The 17432-nt window shown below is 41.8% G+C and overlaps 1 protein-coding gene across 2 annotated transcripts in view; it reads right to left on the minus strand.

Moving 5' to 3' along the window:
• Window positions 1-17432, minus strand: part of LOC137299966 (acid-sensing ion channel 2-like) — an 848183-nt gene that overhangs the window by 61109 nt on the left and 769642 nt on the right. For both annotated transcript variants that reach the window (XM_067969004.1, XM_067969003.1), the window contains one exon: window positions 11700-11827. In XM_067969004.1, the coding sequence (XP_067825105.1) occupies window positions 11700-11827 (128 nt within the window). The remainder of the gene's footprint in view (window positions 1-11699; window positions 11828-17432) is intronic.

Genomic DNA, 17432 nt, shown 5'->3' on the forward strand with positions numbered 1-17432 from the left:
GAGCAGGAGTAGGCCATATGGCCGTTCCAGCCTGCTCCGCCATTCAATAAGATCATGGCTGATCTCCTGCCTCAACTCCACTTTCCCACCCAATCCCCATATCCCTTGATTCCCTTAGAGTCCAAAAATCCATCAATCTCAATTTTGAATATACTCAATGACTGAGCATCCACAGCCCTCTGGGTAGAGAATTCCAAAGATTCACAACCCTCTGAGTGAAGAAATTTCTCCCCATCTCAGTCCTAAATGGCTGACCCCTTATCCTGAGACTACGCCCCCTAGTTCTAGACTCTCCAGCCAAGGGAAACAGCCGCTCAGCATCTACCCTATCAAGCCCTCTCAGAATTTTATATGTTCCAATGAGATCACCTCTCATCCTTCTAAACTCCAGAGAGTATAGGCCCATTTTACTCAACCTCTCTTCATAGGACAACCCTCTCATCCCAAGAATCAATCTAGTGAACCTTCATTGCACCCCCTCGAAGGTAAGTATATCCTTCCTTAGGTAAGGAGACCAGAACTGTACACAGTACTCCAGGTCTGGTCTCACCAAAGCCCTATATAATTGCAGCAAGACCTCCTTACCCTTATACTCCAAGCCCCTTGCAATAAAGGCTAACATACCATTTGCCTTCCCAGTTGTTTGCTGTACCTGCATGTTAACTTTCTGTGATTCACATACAAGGACACCCAAATCCCTCTGAATATCAACATTTACAAGTCTCTCACCTTTTAAAAAATATTCTGCTTTTCTATTCTTCCTACCAAGGTGGATAATTTCTCATTTCCCCACAGTCAATGAAGTCATTGAAAAGAAAAATCAGGGGAATGTATAACGGCCAGGTGATCCGGTACCACCCATTTTGCGCTCACACTGAAGTTAAATTTCACCCCTGGAGTATTTCCCTCGTAACTGCAGGTAGACAAATAAATTAAAGTTGCTTCCTCATATATTGTACCTACATAAATAAATCAATCGCTGCCTGGAATATGGGAGGGCAGCTCTTTACATTCATTTCCATCAGTTTAGGGGTGGCTTTTTATAGTGAAGGCCAATAAATGAAACTTTAGTTTAATCTTTTTGTATTGTATTTTATATTTACCAAATATCTCCAACAGATATATATTAAATACTGGATTTAAGCAGAATCGTTTAATTTTAAATGTAGGACATTAAGTCCTTCCTGACTTGAATAACAGTACAGTCCTTCCAGTTTTAAATGGCCAGCTTTTCAAATAAGCATTAAAAAAAATCAAGATGTGATAACCACAGGTGTGCGCTGGAAGCTGTCGTCTGATAAAAGTGATGAGTCTGGGAGCCTACATGAACTCAAAGCTTAAGCTTGTCACATAGGCACAGGCCACTGACAGAAAACATTGTTACATGCACGTCAAACACCAAAATGATATTGTATAAGTAATTTTAAGCATTTTCTTCTAAATTTTGAACCTTTTATGTCTTTATTATGTTACAAACCTTATTACCAGTAGTAAGGGAAATAGATGGCAATGAACGAGAGAGTGAAAGGGAAAGCAGTGAAGGGGAGAAGGCAATAGAAGAGGAGAGAAAAGGAGGCAGAAGCTAGGGCTGGCTCAATGGGGTGGGGGAAAGGAGATTGTCAGTGTTAACTGACTGGAGTGGGGAGGAAGAGTGCCAGCATTAATTGAACTTGAACTGAGAGGGCTGGAGGAGGGAAAAGAGTGCCAGCATGAATTGGGGGCTGGGAGGAGAAAGCTGTAGCCACAGGGGAACCACCTTGTAGGAGCACCAGGCTAGGCAAAAGAGTACAGAAGTCAGGCACTAGGGCTTTGCACAAGGTTGATTTTTAGTTCTCAATTGTTACTTGTTTGGAATTAGGAAATTAAGACTCATAGAAAAATAGGAGCAGGAGTAGGCCATTCGGCCCTTCGAGCCTGCTCCGCCATTCAATATGATCATGGCTGATCCTCGATCTCAATACCATATTCCCGCTCTCTCCCCATACCCCTTGATGCCTTTTGTGTCCAGAAATCTATCTAGCTCCATCTTAAATATATTCAGTGACTTGGCCTCCACAGCCTTCTATGGTAGAGAATTCCACAGGTTCACCACCCTCTGAGTGAAGAAATTTCTCCTCATCTCAGTCCTAAATGTCCTACCCCATGTCCTGAGAGTGTGACCCCTCGTCTGGACCCCCCCAGCCAGGGGAAACATCCTCCCTGCATCCAGTCTGTCTAGCCCTATCAGAATTTTATATGTTTCAATGAGATCCCCTCTCATTCTTCTAAACTCGAGTGAATACAGGCCGAGTCGACCCAATCTCTCCTCATACGACAGTCCTGCCATCCCAGGGATCAGTCTGGTGGACCTTCACTGCACTCACTCTGTGGCAAATATATCTTTTCTTAGGTAAGGAGACCAAAACTGCACACAATACTTCAGGTGTGGTCTCACCAAGGCCCTGTATAACTACAGTAAGAAGCATCTTGGTGCTTTTTGGCTTTTTCTTAACTTAGCTCTGACAGCTGGCAGGATTGGTGGCCCTTGCTCTTTCCGGGCATCCTCATCTTCCTGCTGATCTTCTTGCTCCTGGTTCTCCACTTCTTTCTTCCTAGGTGTCTCTAAGGCTTGGCCCTTTTGCAGGGAAAAGTTATGGAGCATGTAGCAGACGATGATGGATCTGGAGCCTCTGTTGGGGCTGTAATGCCGAATGCCTCCAGACCTATCCAGGCAGCAGAACCTTTGCTACAGAAGGCCGATGGTTTGTTCCATCAAAGCTCCGATGGAGGCCTGGCTCTGATTATAGCACTCCTCAGCGTCTGTGCTCAGGTTCCTGACAGGAGTCATGAGCCAGATAATCAGGAGATTACCCTTGTCTCCAAGCAGCCAACCTGACACCTGATAGACTGGGTGAAAGAGAGGGGGTATTGAGGGCTGGCACATGATAAAGGCATCATGACTACTACCATGAAACAGAGACCTGCATACTGCACTGCCTGTTGTCGCAAACTGGCTAGGTATTCTGGGAGTGGAATCCCTTCCTCTGGCTCGTCACATGGAGCGTGCAAAGCAATGTGCGTTGGACTAGAGATCGCATCATATAAAAGGTAAGTGGGTTAACAATTAACGTACATTCCTGGATTAGTTTCGATTACTTGAGGGAGTCGGAGATGAATTTTCCAGGTTTTCTTTCCCCCCTAATTGGCCCTGGGGTTTTTTTTTTCCTGGTTTTTGGTCTGTCCCAGGTGATTACATGGCTGTGGTGTGGGTTAGGAAATGTCTAGTCACGATGCTCCAGGCGTCATGAGTGTGGGGCAGGTTTGATGGACCAGCTGGTCTTTTCCTGCCCATCATTTTTGTGCGTTTGTACATCGAGAAAAGATCGGTAAAGACCAGGAATACAAAAACTGCATTGCTGGCCTGTCTGTATGGGGCAGGTTCAGTGCAGTCATGAGTGCAGTAAAGCGTGGCACACTGCTCCATACACCCATGGTGCAGTGTGCCACTGCTGCATGCTACTACTTAATAGCCTGGACATTACTCATTAATAGATAACCAAATAGTAGGATGACTTTGCTATGAGTTTCTGCACCAACCAATTACAACCATATTATGCACAATGCCTGAGCTCCTTTTGGCACACCTTTCTGAGATTTCATAGGAACATTATCCTGCTCTGAGCTACATTCCTCTCATAAATTCTCATTCCCATTCTTGCACATATATTCAAAATATCTAAAAATATCCAAAATCTCTCAGGTTGGATTTTATACACTATTTTATTGTTGAATGCATAACCTCATGTCATAATTTTATATTTTCTACAGTTATTTATTTTCCTAAAGATGATTTAGTCTCACTGAAATTCACTTCTGGGCCCTTGCGATCTCTCATATTATGTGTCAGAAGGCTGTATGAGAATGCAATAATCGGATTGCTACAAAGTTAGTCAGAGATATGTAAGAATTCAGCAGATCAGACCAATAAGCCTGTGGCAAGAAACAAATGAACAAAAAAGAGAGTTACTTAGACTTCATTTTAATAAAGACTGAATTGTTTTGACTTGGCTTCTTTCTGCTTTTTTCTTACTTTCACCCAGCCTTGGGCCTCATTTTACATTAAAGTATCCGAGGTAGTGTTCAGACCAAATGTAGTTAGAATATCTTGTACAGATTCTCTGGAGGTTCTGGCTATTTGCACTAAAATAAGTTGTACATATCCGGTCTTTACTGAAGCCTGAGGATTTTGGTCGCGGCATAGTAAGTTGGCCTGCCATAGGTAATCCAATCAGAGTGCTCAGGATGGGTTGCATCATACTCATTTCAGCCTGAAGTTATGGGACACAGCAAGTTGATCTGGCACCTGGCATAAATAATTGAATTTGGAATGTGCAGTTCCATCCTGGCCATATTCAGCTCAGGTCTCAGGTTATGAGTTGTAACACAGCAAGCCAATCTGGTGGAATCTAATTGTAATGTGCTGCGTAGGACAGCAGCACTCTCCTAGGGGCTTCCTGATGTTAACGAGGGCATTAATGAACTACCACAGACAGATTTACACTTACAGCCTTGTGTCATTCCTGTCACAATACCACTCCAATGCATCCAATATAGCTACTTGTCTCAACATTCTTCATGTTTTAATGTTCTTCATGTTTAAAACCTCTGATTAATGTACAATCATTGTAGTTACACTGCAGTGTCCTCTATAAAAAGACTGTTTTCTGTTTTCTTTAAAGACCTCAATAATCTTTCAGGTTCTGGTCAAGACAAGTTTTGGGAATTAATTGGGGAATCAGGTTTTTAATTCTGATTGTGCTCCTGGTAACCCTGTGTTTCTGAGATCTCCCTATTGCAAGCACCAGGATGGGAAACACTGATTCTCAACCTCCAACATTGACATTACAAGACGATTCTGACCTAAGATATTGTTTCTTTGACCACCGTGAAAGCAATGACATTTATTCTCTTTCCTGTCACACTTCATGTGAGCTGTATTGCTACAGTAATGGGATATATCAGTTCACCAAGTCTCAGGGTGAAGGCATTGTCCAGAGTGCTATTTACTTCTCTTATCTACATTCATGCCCCTGGTTGGTGGAATTCACTCCAGCTGGGCAGTGTTTTCACGGCACCACAATAACACTAGTCCATTATAGTGATCTCATCAGCCTTGTGTGTCAGCCTTGGCTCAGTGATAGCCCTCTCTCTCTTGAGCCAGAATGTTGTGTGTTCAAGCTCCACTCTAGAGATTTGAACACAAAGGGCTGGATTTTGCTCTAAAAGTAACGGTGAGCCTAACAGCGCTCACCGTTATTTCAATGCAAATAGTAGAGGAACTTCCAGCCACCGCACATGCCCAGCTAAATGCGAAAATCCGGATGTTCCCCTACCAGATGTCCCGCTCCTCCAGAAGATTTGCGGGAAGGAGATCTCACCGGCTGACTCACCGTTGAAACGAGCAACGGTGCAAAGGTTCTCTACTGCCTCGATGGAAACAAAGTAATTTCACCAGAAAAAGGTATGTCAAGTTTTTTTTTTAAGTGTAACCAAGATTTTAATGGCGTGGTAAGTCTTAATGACTGCCAACCAACCTTGCTGGCATTGAAAATTTTATTTTACAAATGTGGAGTCTTATTCCTTCACATTTTAATTGTTGTTGGACATTTAAGAAAAAAACATTTTTTAATTTTTTTACCTTTCATTCTATCTCTTTTATCTTTGAATTCAATATTTCTTACCGTCTCTTTATTTTGCTTTTTGTAACTGATTTTATATTGAATTCACTATTCCAACTTACACTTCCTGGTTCTGTGTCTGCGCTGCTTATTGACATGCTTCAATCTGATTGATTAAGGAGATAGACAGCAGCTTGCCCCGTTCACACAGCTCACAAATGCCCGGGAGAGAGCACCGTGCTGGACTGAGGAACCGATAAGAGGAACTTGCAATGCAAAAGCCCATGAAAAGTCTCTGGGCAAGTCCAAGACTAACGACCAGTGGGCGCCATTCAGACCAAAATCTGGCCCAATATCTTGGCTGACACTCCAGTGATGTATTGAGGGAGTGCTGCACTGTCAGAGGTTGTGACTTTCGAATGAGACGTTAAACAGGCTTCATCCCCCCTATCAGGTGGACATAAATTATCCCACAGCACTATTTGAAGAAGAGCAGGGGAGTTCTCCCAGCATCCTGGCCAACTTTTACCCCTCAACTAACATCACTAAAATCAGATTATTTGGTCATTTATCTCTTTGCGGTTTGTGACACCTTGTTGTGTGCAAATTGACTGCTGCCTACATCACAACATTAGTTGTAAAACACTTTGGGATGTCCTGAATGAAAGGCACTAGACCAACGCAAATTATTTTTTTTTCATCAGGGTCAGTGAAAATTTGGTTCAAAATCTGATTTTATGTCCTTCAAGTAGTATTTAATTCCATCTTCATTAGTCTTTCATATAATTGGCTATTTTTTATTATATATACATAGTCACCAGTGGCAAAGCCAAAGTGGTTGCTGTTGTTCTTGTGATCACCCTGTGATTGGCCACATTATGCCCTGTAAGAAGCATAAAGGTGGAATATTGGGTCACACTCTCCTGTTGCTGGTGATATTTCACCAAATAACAGCAGCAGCAAAAACAGATGACCACTAGCTTTCTGATTTCTCCTCACGTGCTTCAGTTTGATACATTGGTGCTCTAATAATAAGGGGCAAGACTGCACCAAGGAGGTGTAAATAATACAAAATAAACCTGGTATTACAATGTTTCTAAGTTTCTTGTGATGATTATGGCAATGGTAGTAGAGTTCGGTTCATGAATGTTTGAGCTATGATCATGTGATGGAATGCTGATCATCACCACTATAACCACCTGAAAGAGCAGCAAGAATAGAAATTCATTAACTTGGAGGGTCACTGTTTTAAGTTTGTAATTAAAATTGTGCAAGGGAGCAGTCAAAGGTTGGCACTCTGCTGCATATTAAAGATTGTTAACAAGTCAATGTTATTGGATTTATAATTTTCTTTCAGTGATTCTGCTTGGAAAGGAATTTTTATTCCATATTCCCATCAACTTTGCTCAAGGTGATTTCACTGCCCTGCTTGTTCTTAAGTTACAGAACCGATATAAAAGATCGAGAGGCTTTGAGCAGTGATAGCCGTATCTTATTCCCTGTAGCTTTCCTGCACAATTTCAAAATATGACAGCATTAAATTACATCAGTACAATTCACAAGTTCTATTTTTGTACTTTCAAATGCTAGCGAGTACTTATAATCCAACATGAGTATTTTACTGAATGTGATTCTGTAGATAATTAGATAATGGAGCATCTCTGCATACTTCCAGGTAAACGCAATGCTCAATTGGAGATTATTTTGATGGAAAACCAGATTGTAGTCGTGTGTTTCCTGAAATGTCACCAATTGATCTGGTTACTTACTGGTTCTGTTAGATTGAATAATGTGGCTGGTGTAATATGGCACTTCAAGTGGTGAAGCTGAATTTGTACCTTAAGTGGTGCAAATGTGAAGACTTTCTGAATCCAAAGATTAAATTCATCTAAACACTCACAGCACAAACATAATTCCATTTGCATTTCATTTACAGTTTTCCCCCTTATGCCCCTGATCTTGGAGGTGAACACACAGTTGCCAAAAATCCTTTCCCCTTCTGCAGCTTCTGGGTACTGCCAGGTGGTGGGCCTGCAACAGGGGTGCACCTGGGCCATGATAATGGTCGAGTACAGGATATACCAGTATAGCTGGTCCTGTCCAGTGACAAGAATAGGGTTGTCAGGAAAATCTTCCCACTATATGCGCGCTTCTTTGTCTCCCACTGCCGCACACCATTCTCTAACTAAGAGGGTGGGGAAGAGACACAGGTGATCTTCTTGGCTCAGAATGGGAAGGGGTGGGCTGGTCTCTCCTTCATATATATTTTCTTGTCTTCCTGTGGGGGCACCTGGCCTTCTCATGTCACCTCTCCCCACAGGCACAGATGACATCAGGAGAAACCCAGGTGTAAACTTATGTCCTGTCACTGTGTGGCACAGCCTTTTGGAGCTCTGATGTACTTTGCTGCCCAAACTAAAACTACTGCAGCAAAAAAATAATAGGCAGCGTGGCTAAAATAACCCAATCGACCTGTATTAGAAATATCTGCAGCACTGTTAATTCTCTCTGGCCTTAAATACAAAGCAAGAGAAGAGACTTTCCTGTTCCTGGCTTTTACCTAATTCTGCTCTTACATTGAGTCTACAGCACAGAAACAAGCCATTCGGCCCAACTGGTCTATACCGACGTTTATGCTCCACACGAGCCTCCTCCTTCCCTACTTCATCTACCCCTATCAGCATACCCTTCTTTTCCTTTCTTCTTCCTGTGCTTATCTATGCTATTTGCCTCAACTACTCCTTGAGGTAGTGCGTTCCACATTCTTACCAATCTTTGGGTAAAGAAGTTTCTCTTGAATTCCCTATTGGATTTATTAATGACTATCTTATATTGATGACCGCTAGTTTTGAACTCCCCACAAGTGGAAACATTTTCTCTACGCCCATCCTATCAAACCCTTTCATTATCTTAAAGACCTCTATCTGGTCACCCCTCAATCTTGTCTTTTCTAGTGAAACGAGCCCCAAGCCTGTTTAGTCTTTCCTGATAAGTATATCGCCTCAGTTTTGGTATCTTCCTTGTGAAACTTTTTTGCACCTTCTCCAATGCCTCTATATCTAATTTTATAACACGGAGACCAGAAGTGTGCACAGTACTCCAAGTGTGGTCTAACCAAGGTTCTATACAAGTTTAACATAACTTCTCTGCTTTTCAATTCTAACCCTCTGGAAATGAACCCCAGTGCTTGATTTGCCTTTTTTATGGCGTTAGTAATCTGCCTCGCTACTGTTTGTGATTTGTGTATCTGTATCACAAGACCCCTTTGCTCCTTTACCCCATTTAGACTCTTATTATCCAAGCTCTTGCTCATCCCCTGAACGTCAGCATGAGTATGCCAATTATTCTTCCATGTATTGCCCATTCCCTCTAGTTTTATGTTGATATGCTTGCCTGTGAATAGTACACTAATGCACACATAATATATCTCAAGATACTTATTCATTAGAATGGAAATGGGTTTCTTAAGCATGAGCTTAGCTGACATTGAAAGGTAAAATTTGTGGACAGCGCACTTAGACCAGATTAAATGATGTCTATTTTCATTTTTGTACATGCTTATAAATGTTAATCTATTCATTTTTCAGTTTGAACACTTCATTATTCATTAAGCTTTGGAGTCTCGTCCGTCTGAATGTACAGTTAAGGTTTTTAGACTGCTCAATCAGTGGAAATATAAACTAGCACTTTTCCAAATGAATATGTTTGTACTGCAGCATATTAAATATCTGCTCCCCAGTTTACATCCTTATCTGACTAGAGTCAGACTGGTCTTGCAGAAATCACCCTCCACTATGGCACTAACCAGATAATTTTATTGATCAATGTGCAAATTTGGACCTGTGCCTGTCTGAGGACCAAACACTCTTGTTTCTCATTCAGCCCTTTATTTTATGTTCATAGTTTTAAGGAAGGAAAGAGAAGCACAGAAGCAGATTTTGATCTATAAGCAATCAGAAAGAAACTTTTATTGAAACTTACATTTATATACACTACTGAACTTAAGTGTCAGCCCAGATTCCGTGCTCAAGTCCTGGGGAGAGGTTTGAACACATGACTTTTTGACTCAGAGGTATGCTAGCACTGAATCAAACTGACACTTACTACTCTGGGGATAAAGCTTTGGCCAAAAATTATATTCCGTAAGGAAGAGACATGACCTAAAAGGAAGGGATGGAAAAAAATGAAGTTTCTTCGGAGGGTTACAGAATAAAGAATGAATTGTACTTTTAGCATTTCTATAGCAGAAGCATTTTTTACCTTGGTCAAAATGTGAGAGCTTTTCATTCAGTATGGTTTCTGTGAACTTTCACTTGATTAGGGATACTGGTCGTTGGTATTCATTCAGATTATGAGCTCTTCCTGTGAATAGGGACAATGTCTGTTGCCTTTCATCCAGACAAGACAAAGCCAGTTGACAGGGACAGTTCAAGTAGATCATAGAATCATACAGCACAGAAGGAGGCCATTTGGCCCATTGCGCCTGTGCTGGCTCTTTGAAAAAGCTACCCAATTAGTCTCATTCCCCTGCTCCTCCCCCTTAGCCCTGCAAATTTTTCCTTTTTAAGTATATATCCAATTTCCTTTTAAAAGTTACTATTGAATCTGCTTCCACCACCCTTCCAGGCAATGCGTAAAATAATTTCTCCTCCTCACCCCCTGGATCTTTTGCAAATTACCTTAAATCTGTGTTCTCTGGTTACCAACCCTCATGCCAGTGGAAACAATTTCTCCTTACTTACTCTTATCAAAACCCTTCATAATTTTGAACACCTCTATCAAAGTTTAAGTCCCTTAACCTTCTCTGCTCTAGGAAGCCAAGAAGCAGATAATTCTGCTGTTAAGGCTTTGAGAACTAGAGCTCATATGCCAAAAGAGCTAATAGCGTTCCAGATTCAAGCTTTTGAAGATATTTAACTTTCTTATGCCTCATCCAGATTTACTTGGTTAATTTGCTATACTTTGAACAGACTTTTGGGATCTTACCATGGATTTCAGATGTTTTTAGAAAATATAGTGCTCAAAAACTAGGCCTTATTTACAAGGATTTGACACGTAACTCTGTCTTATTGAATAGGAGGGATAACAGGTTGGGTTGAAAGCTGAAGCATATTTGCCTTCCAGATGTACTTGGAGCCTATCTGAAAATCATACAGTTTAGTGCTGAATTTGGACTCATTTCTGGTAAGCTGATGGTAGAATCTATTTGCACTGGGAAATGGCATGGTTATAGACTTTCTGAGCTCTCCTCTGTCATGAAGGACTTTGTAGTTAATCCACAATTGCAGACAAATTGATTTATTCTTTAAGTAATCAGGCAACTTTAATTAACGGTCCAATTATTAATCCATTACTTTAACAGATAGTGGCCCTTAATTGTGGTTACTTTCTTTACATGTGGTGATGGAGGTGTGGACTGAGATTTATAATTTCCATAATTCCTGTGTTTTGTTTTGGTTTCAATTATGAACAAGATGAGAAAATCTTGTTCATAATTCCATAAGCATATATTTAAAGGAGAACTTAAAACAGTTATAACAAATCAGCAAAAACTTGGGAGTGTTTATAAAATTAGTGGCATTAGCCAGACACAATGAAGAACATTTTCCTGGTAAACAACTAGTTATTTTCTGTTTTCCTAATATCTATATATATTTTTTCAAAGATTCTGTGGATAAATAATGGCTATTTTGTTTGGTGTTCCCCTATACTATGTGGCGTGGTGTTAGAATACAGGTGTCATGCCCGTGATTTTTGTTGATGAGTGACTGGTCTCGGCTATGTTGCTAAAGACACCAAGCAGATACCAGGTATTTCCATATAGGAGGTGACCTAGGCATGCCTCCAACCTTCCAGCAGTCAGCATTGGCAGTATGATGTGCTGCAAGGGAACATCTAGAATAGAGGGATGAACCAAATAAATGGAGGGAAAAGATCTGTCTTTGCAAAGAGGAGTTTTATGGATTTTAAGTACTGCTGAAGATGAAACACTCAGAAGATTAAATGCAAGAGCTTAGCTGAATATCAGAGGAAGTGCAGTACCCGTTGCTCTTGAGTGGAAACAAATGTTTGGAATCCTGGTGCAACTCCAAATCCCAGCTCGTGTACAAATGGTGGCTCAGACTGAGTGTGGAGTTGTACTCTTATCCCAGCTTCAAATGTGGTGTCTTCTGTAAGAGAGAGGAAACAATTGAAAACATTTAGCAACAAAGAAAACCTGATCAGAAACATGATCTAACAGCAGGCCCAGCGAATCAGTTGCAACTTCTGCATAGATTTACGTCCAGTAGTTAATAGGGCGCAAATAACATGAAAATTCTGCCGACTAAGAGTCCGACTTTAAATAAAAAGTTCCTAGTCATACGTCTCAAAAACACACATGCATGCACACACTACACACAGCACACACATACACACCAAATACATCCGCAACACATACACACATAAACACCTTTAGATTACAGAAAATATTCACAAGGTGCAAATGTCTTTTCTCCACCAATTTTTTGTTGCTTTCATGCATCTTTAATCATCCTACATGTTTGAATCTTTGATTACCTTTCCTATAAAATTATGTAAATCACAACACTGCTGCAGGAGTTCCTCAGGGCAGTGTCCTAGGCCCAACCATCTTCAGCTGCTTCATCAATGACATTCCCTCCATCATAAGGTCAGAAATGGGGATGTTTGCTGATGATTACACAGTGTCCAGTTCCATTCGCAACTCCTCAGATAATGAAGCAGTCCGTGCCCGGATGCAGCAAGACCTGGACAACATCCAGGCTTGGGCTCATAAGTGGCAAGTAACATTCGTGCCAGACAAGTGCCAGGCAATGACCATCTCCAACAAGAGAGAGTCTAACCACCTCCCCTTGACATTCAACGGCATTACCATCGCCGAATCCCCCACCATCAACATCCTGGGGGTCACCATTGACCAGAAACTTAACTGGACCAACCACATAAATACTGTGGCTACAAGAGCAGGTCAGAGGCTGGGTATTCTGCAGCGAGTGACTCACCTCCTGACTCCCCAAAGCCTTTCCACCATCTGCAAGGCACAAGTCAGGAGTGTAATGGAATACTCTCCACTTGCCTGGATGAGTGCAGCTCCAACAACACTCAAGAAGCTCGACACCATCCAGGACAAAGCACCCCATCCACCACCCTAAACATTCACTCCCTTCACCACCGGCACACCGTGGCTGCAGTGTGTACCATCCACCAGGATGCACTGCAGCAACTCGCCAAGGCTTCTTCGACAGCTCCTCCCAAACCCGCGACCTCTACCACCTAGAAGGACTAAGGGCAGCTGGCACATGGGAACACCACCACCTGCAAGATCCCCTCCAAGTCACACACCATCCCGACTTGGAAATATATCGCTGTTCCTTCATCGTCGCTGGGTCAAAATCCTGGAACTCCCTACCTAACAGCACTGTGGGAGAACCTTCACCACATGGACTGCAGCGGTTCAAGAAGGCAGCTCACCACCACCTTCAAAAGGTCAATTAGAGATGGGCAAAGATGCTTGCCTTGCCAGCGACGCCCACATCCCATGATCGAAAGAAAACACAATAATATTTCACTGGCAAATATACCTTTGTTCTGTATTGTAACGGTCTTGTGGGAAAAGCAGATTAGAAGGGTGCATTTCCTCAGGTTTTAATCGCAAACAGGAGACAGATAATGCTTATAACAATTACTCTTGAGCTGAGTTTCTCAGAAAGCCTCTAAGTGATCATAAATACTGTCAAGAACATCTATCGCCTTGTGACACATATCTATGCATTCAGAGCTTCTCAACGCACTGAATAATGTAGCATGTTTAATGGCACATTTATATTGTGGAAACACCTCAAGAAATGGTCTGCAATAATGCCTCTGGGTACCAGTGTTATGGAAACTGCTCCATTCGTATTACAGGGAGGATTTCACAACAGCCAAAACAACAGAAAAATAACCTTTGTTTTGGGGCACTGCATGCTCTTCACTGACAGAGCAAGGCTTACATAAATAAGTGAGCCAAAAACTGATTCATTGGCCCATGCTAAGCTGCACAGCCTGCTGTTAATTGGAAAAAATAGTTGTCGCCACTTTCGACGGCAATGTTTACATTCTCACTGAAGAAGGTGCTGTCTCTGGAGGCACCCCCAAGAAGCACCCCTTTTGATGGGTCTCAGATCTTATGAAAGCATCATCAAAGCATTATGCAGATACCTTAATTGCTCTGTGTTATACAGATTCTTGATTAACTCCTATAGAGTCTCAGCTTTTTGTATTCCACTGGCTTCTGGTGGAGGGTCCCAAATAAAACTTAACAGCCCAAAAACTGGGTCAATTAGTGCCTGTTTTTCAGATGCTATGTGGCCGCCTAAGTCTCCAAAATAGTGGGCAGGAAGCATGTGCAAATTTCCGACTGGGCAAAAATGGGCGCTCCCGAATTTCTAGGCCAACCTGTCCTCTTCGTTCATTTGGTGACTGGTCACTGTATTTCTAGCTTCTTCTGTTTTTGTTTCAGATTTCCAGCTATTGCAGCTTTTCTTGTCTCTACTATTTATATTCCATTGGTTTTGTGAATGTCTAAATTTACTTCAAAATGACTGCTGATGGCATCAAGACAACTGACTTGGAATAGTTACCAAGCTGACAGAGTGAGAGAGGTGAATTAACATTGACATATATCCAGACCATTTCAGAGACACTGTCATAACTATAGGCAGGATTATATACGACCTACTGGTGGCTGCACAATGTGTAACTGAATCACTGGGATCAGATTAGCCTCATGCCATTGTCGATTGAAACATCCTCTGGCCCACAAGTGGTATAGCTATCTGATAGTTATCGCTTGTGGACAGTGTAGAATTTTATATTTAGAATCATACAATTTTGCAAACCTCCAGTGCCTGTTGCCATTTTCAGGAGTGCTTCAGTGCTGCTGTTTGGTATTATCGCCTTTATATTATCTGCATGTTACTAGTTATGTTCCAGAGGAACTCAATGCGCAGTATATTATGCCCAGAATAATGAAGGTCAGCAATGAGTTACAGGCACATACAGTCCAGGGCTGGGTTTGTAATAGGCTGTACATTTGTGTCACAGTCGTACATGTATAACCTGCGTAGCAAGTAATCATTTCTAATTATGAGTGGCATCCTTGAATAAAGTGTCTTCTGGATGCTCTATTTTAATTGGGTGTACTGAATTGTAAAACTTTCATAATAAGACAAAATGGTTCTGTGCAGCTTTTAATTAGCTGGCCTAAATTTTTAATTTGGTATTTTGTATTCTCACCACAGGGCAACATTGGAAACAAGCCTGGAGCTGATTTGAGCTCTGTTTTTCTAATCTATACTTATGTGGTTTTGAACTGTTTCACTGAAATAGGAATTGCATACTAGCCCCTAGTCAACCAAGGACCCCATGCATGTCTGGAATTCATTCCTCACCGTCTGTTTTCTTCCACCTTGTATCTACAGTGCTTTCCATCAGCAACCCCCCCCACCCCCCCCCCCCCCTTTCCTGGGTGAGATTGTCTGCAAGCATGTTTGGGTATGTTTGGTGCAAAAGGGACATTTTTAAAGGAGAACGACGAGTGCGAGGGGCCGAGTTGCTTTCTCTGATTGTCCATCAGTACCTGTGTAGACAGACTGCAGCATTTTTCCATCACAGAATGGAATGATAGACTGTTACAGCACAGAAAATAGATGTTTGGCACGTCAAATCTGCACCAGTGTTTTACTCCACATAAGCCGTATCATCTAATCGTACCAGATACCACTATTTGACTCTGTGGCATGAAGCACTGTCTGATAAGAAAAAGACTTTGTACTCAAACGAGTCTTTTCTGCCTGTGATGTGTCAGGTATCGTCATAAAATGGAAACCTTGGGTTCAGAGGCATTTAAGGTTGAGTACTGTGTATCTATTTGTGACGGCATTAACCTTCTTCCCTCTTGTTCTCTTATTGCAGGTTCCCCAAACCACACACTTCCAGTCCACCTATTACATTGCTATTTGTCAGTTGTTAGGAAGTGCGCAAAAGCAACTTGGTAGAGAATCTGTCTCCAATTTTCCCTCTATGCTGCACGGATGCGTGTTTCAATGTGATACTTTCCTCGACAGCATTGTTGAGATCAGCTCCTTAGTGGATTGGAGGAGGCAGTGAAACCTATGTTGCACTCAGTGCCAGTGCCTATTGATGCCCCAATGTGCCACCTTTAGTATTGTGTACATATTATTTGTTCGGTAATACTACCTTGTATGAACGAAAGAACTTCTCATATTATATATATAAATATACACATATATCCCATATATATAGTGCCTTTCATAATCTCAGGACGTCTCAAAGCACTTCATAGCCAATTTGTTTTAGTGATGTAGTCATACAATCACTTTTGTAATGTAGGAAAACGTGGCAGCCAATTTGCGCACAGCAAGATCCCACAAACAGCAGATAAATTACCATATAATCTGTTTTTGGTGGTATTGATTGAGGGATAAATGATGGCCAGGATAGTGGGAGAACTCCCTATTCTTTGAATAGTCCAATGGGATTTTTTTACATCCACCCGAGAGGGCAAACTTGGTTTAATGTCTTATCTGAAAGACGGCACCTCCAACAGTGCAGTACTCCCTCAGTACTGCATTGAAGTGTCAATCTGGATTATGTGCTCAAGTCCTGGAGTAGGGCTCAAACCCACAATCTTCTGAATAAGGTGCAATATGTTTTAAATCAGCACCAAGTATATATTGGTACTTTGCTAAATCTAGGACACAATTCCCTAGTCTGTGGAAAAATTGTCCATCAAATTTCAGCATCTCAAAAGCAAAGTATTGGTCACACTTGCACCTATTTGATTCAAATATAATCTCAAACATTTTCTTTTAAAAAAGCAACAAATCATTGTTAATTGAGTAAAGTTGATAGCCTGAAATATTACTGAACAATTAGGAAAGGTACCAGTTAAAAAGCAGTAAGCTACAAAAGAAGAGGCTACCAACAAATGACTAACAAGCAGGAGAAGTGGAACCAATTAAATTGTTCAAAATATATTTTTTAATGTTTTTAGTAGCTATTTCCTTTCTTAGTATCCAGAAATAAATGTTAAAAATTACCTTTCCAAAACATGTTAAAAAAAATAATTCCCTCCATCATAAGATCAGAAATGGGGATGATCGCTAATGATTGCACAGTTCCATTCGCAACCCCTCAGATAATGAAGCAGTCTGTGCCCGCATCCAGCAAGACCTGGACAACATCCAGGCTTGGGCTCATAAGTGGCAAGTAAAATTTGCGCCAGACAAGTGCCAGGCAATGACCATCTCCAACAAGCGAGAGTCTAACTACCTCCCCTTGACATTCAATGGCATTACCATCGCCGAATCCCCCATCAACATCCTGGGGGTCACCATTGACCAGAAACTTAACTATACCAGCCACATGAATACTGTGGCTACAAGAGCAGGACAGAGGCTGGGTATTCTGCAGTGAGTGACTCACCTCCTGACTCCCCAAAGCCTTTCCACCATCTACAAAGCACAAGTCAGGTGTGTGATGGAATACTCTCCACTTGCCTGGATGAGTGCAGCTCCAACAACACTCAAGAAGCTCGATACCATCCAGAACAAAGCAGCCCGCTTGATTGGCACCCCATCCACCACCCTAAACATTCACTCCCTTCACCACCGGCGCTCTGTGGCTGCAGTGTGTACCATCCACAGGATGCACTGCAGCAACTCGCCAAGGCTTCTTCGACAGCACCTCCCA

This window comes from Heptranchias perlo, chromosome 30 (genome assembly GCF_035084215.1).
Source record: "Heptranchias perlo isolate sHepPer1 chromosome 30, sHepPer1.hap1, whole genome shotgun sequence".
Taxonomy (NCBI): Eukaryota; Metazoa; Chordata; class Chondrichthyes; order Hexanchiformes; family Hexanchidae; genus Heptranchias; species Heptranchias perlo.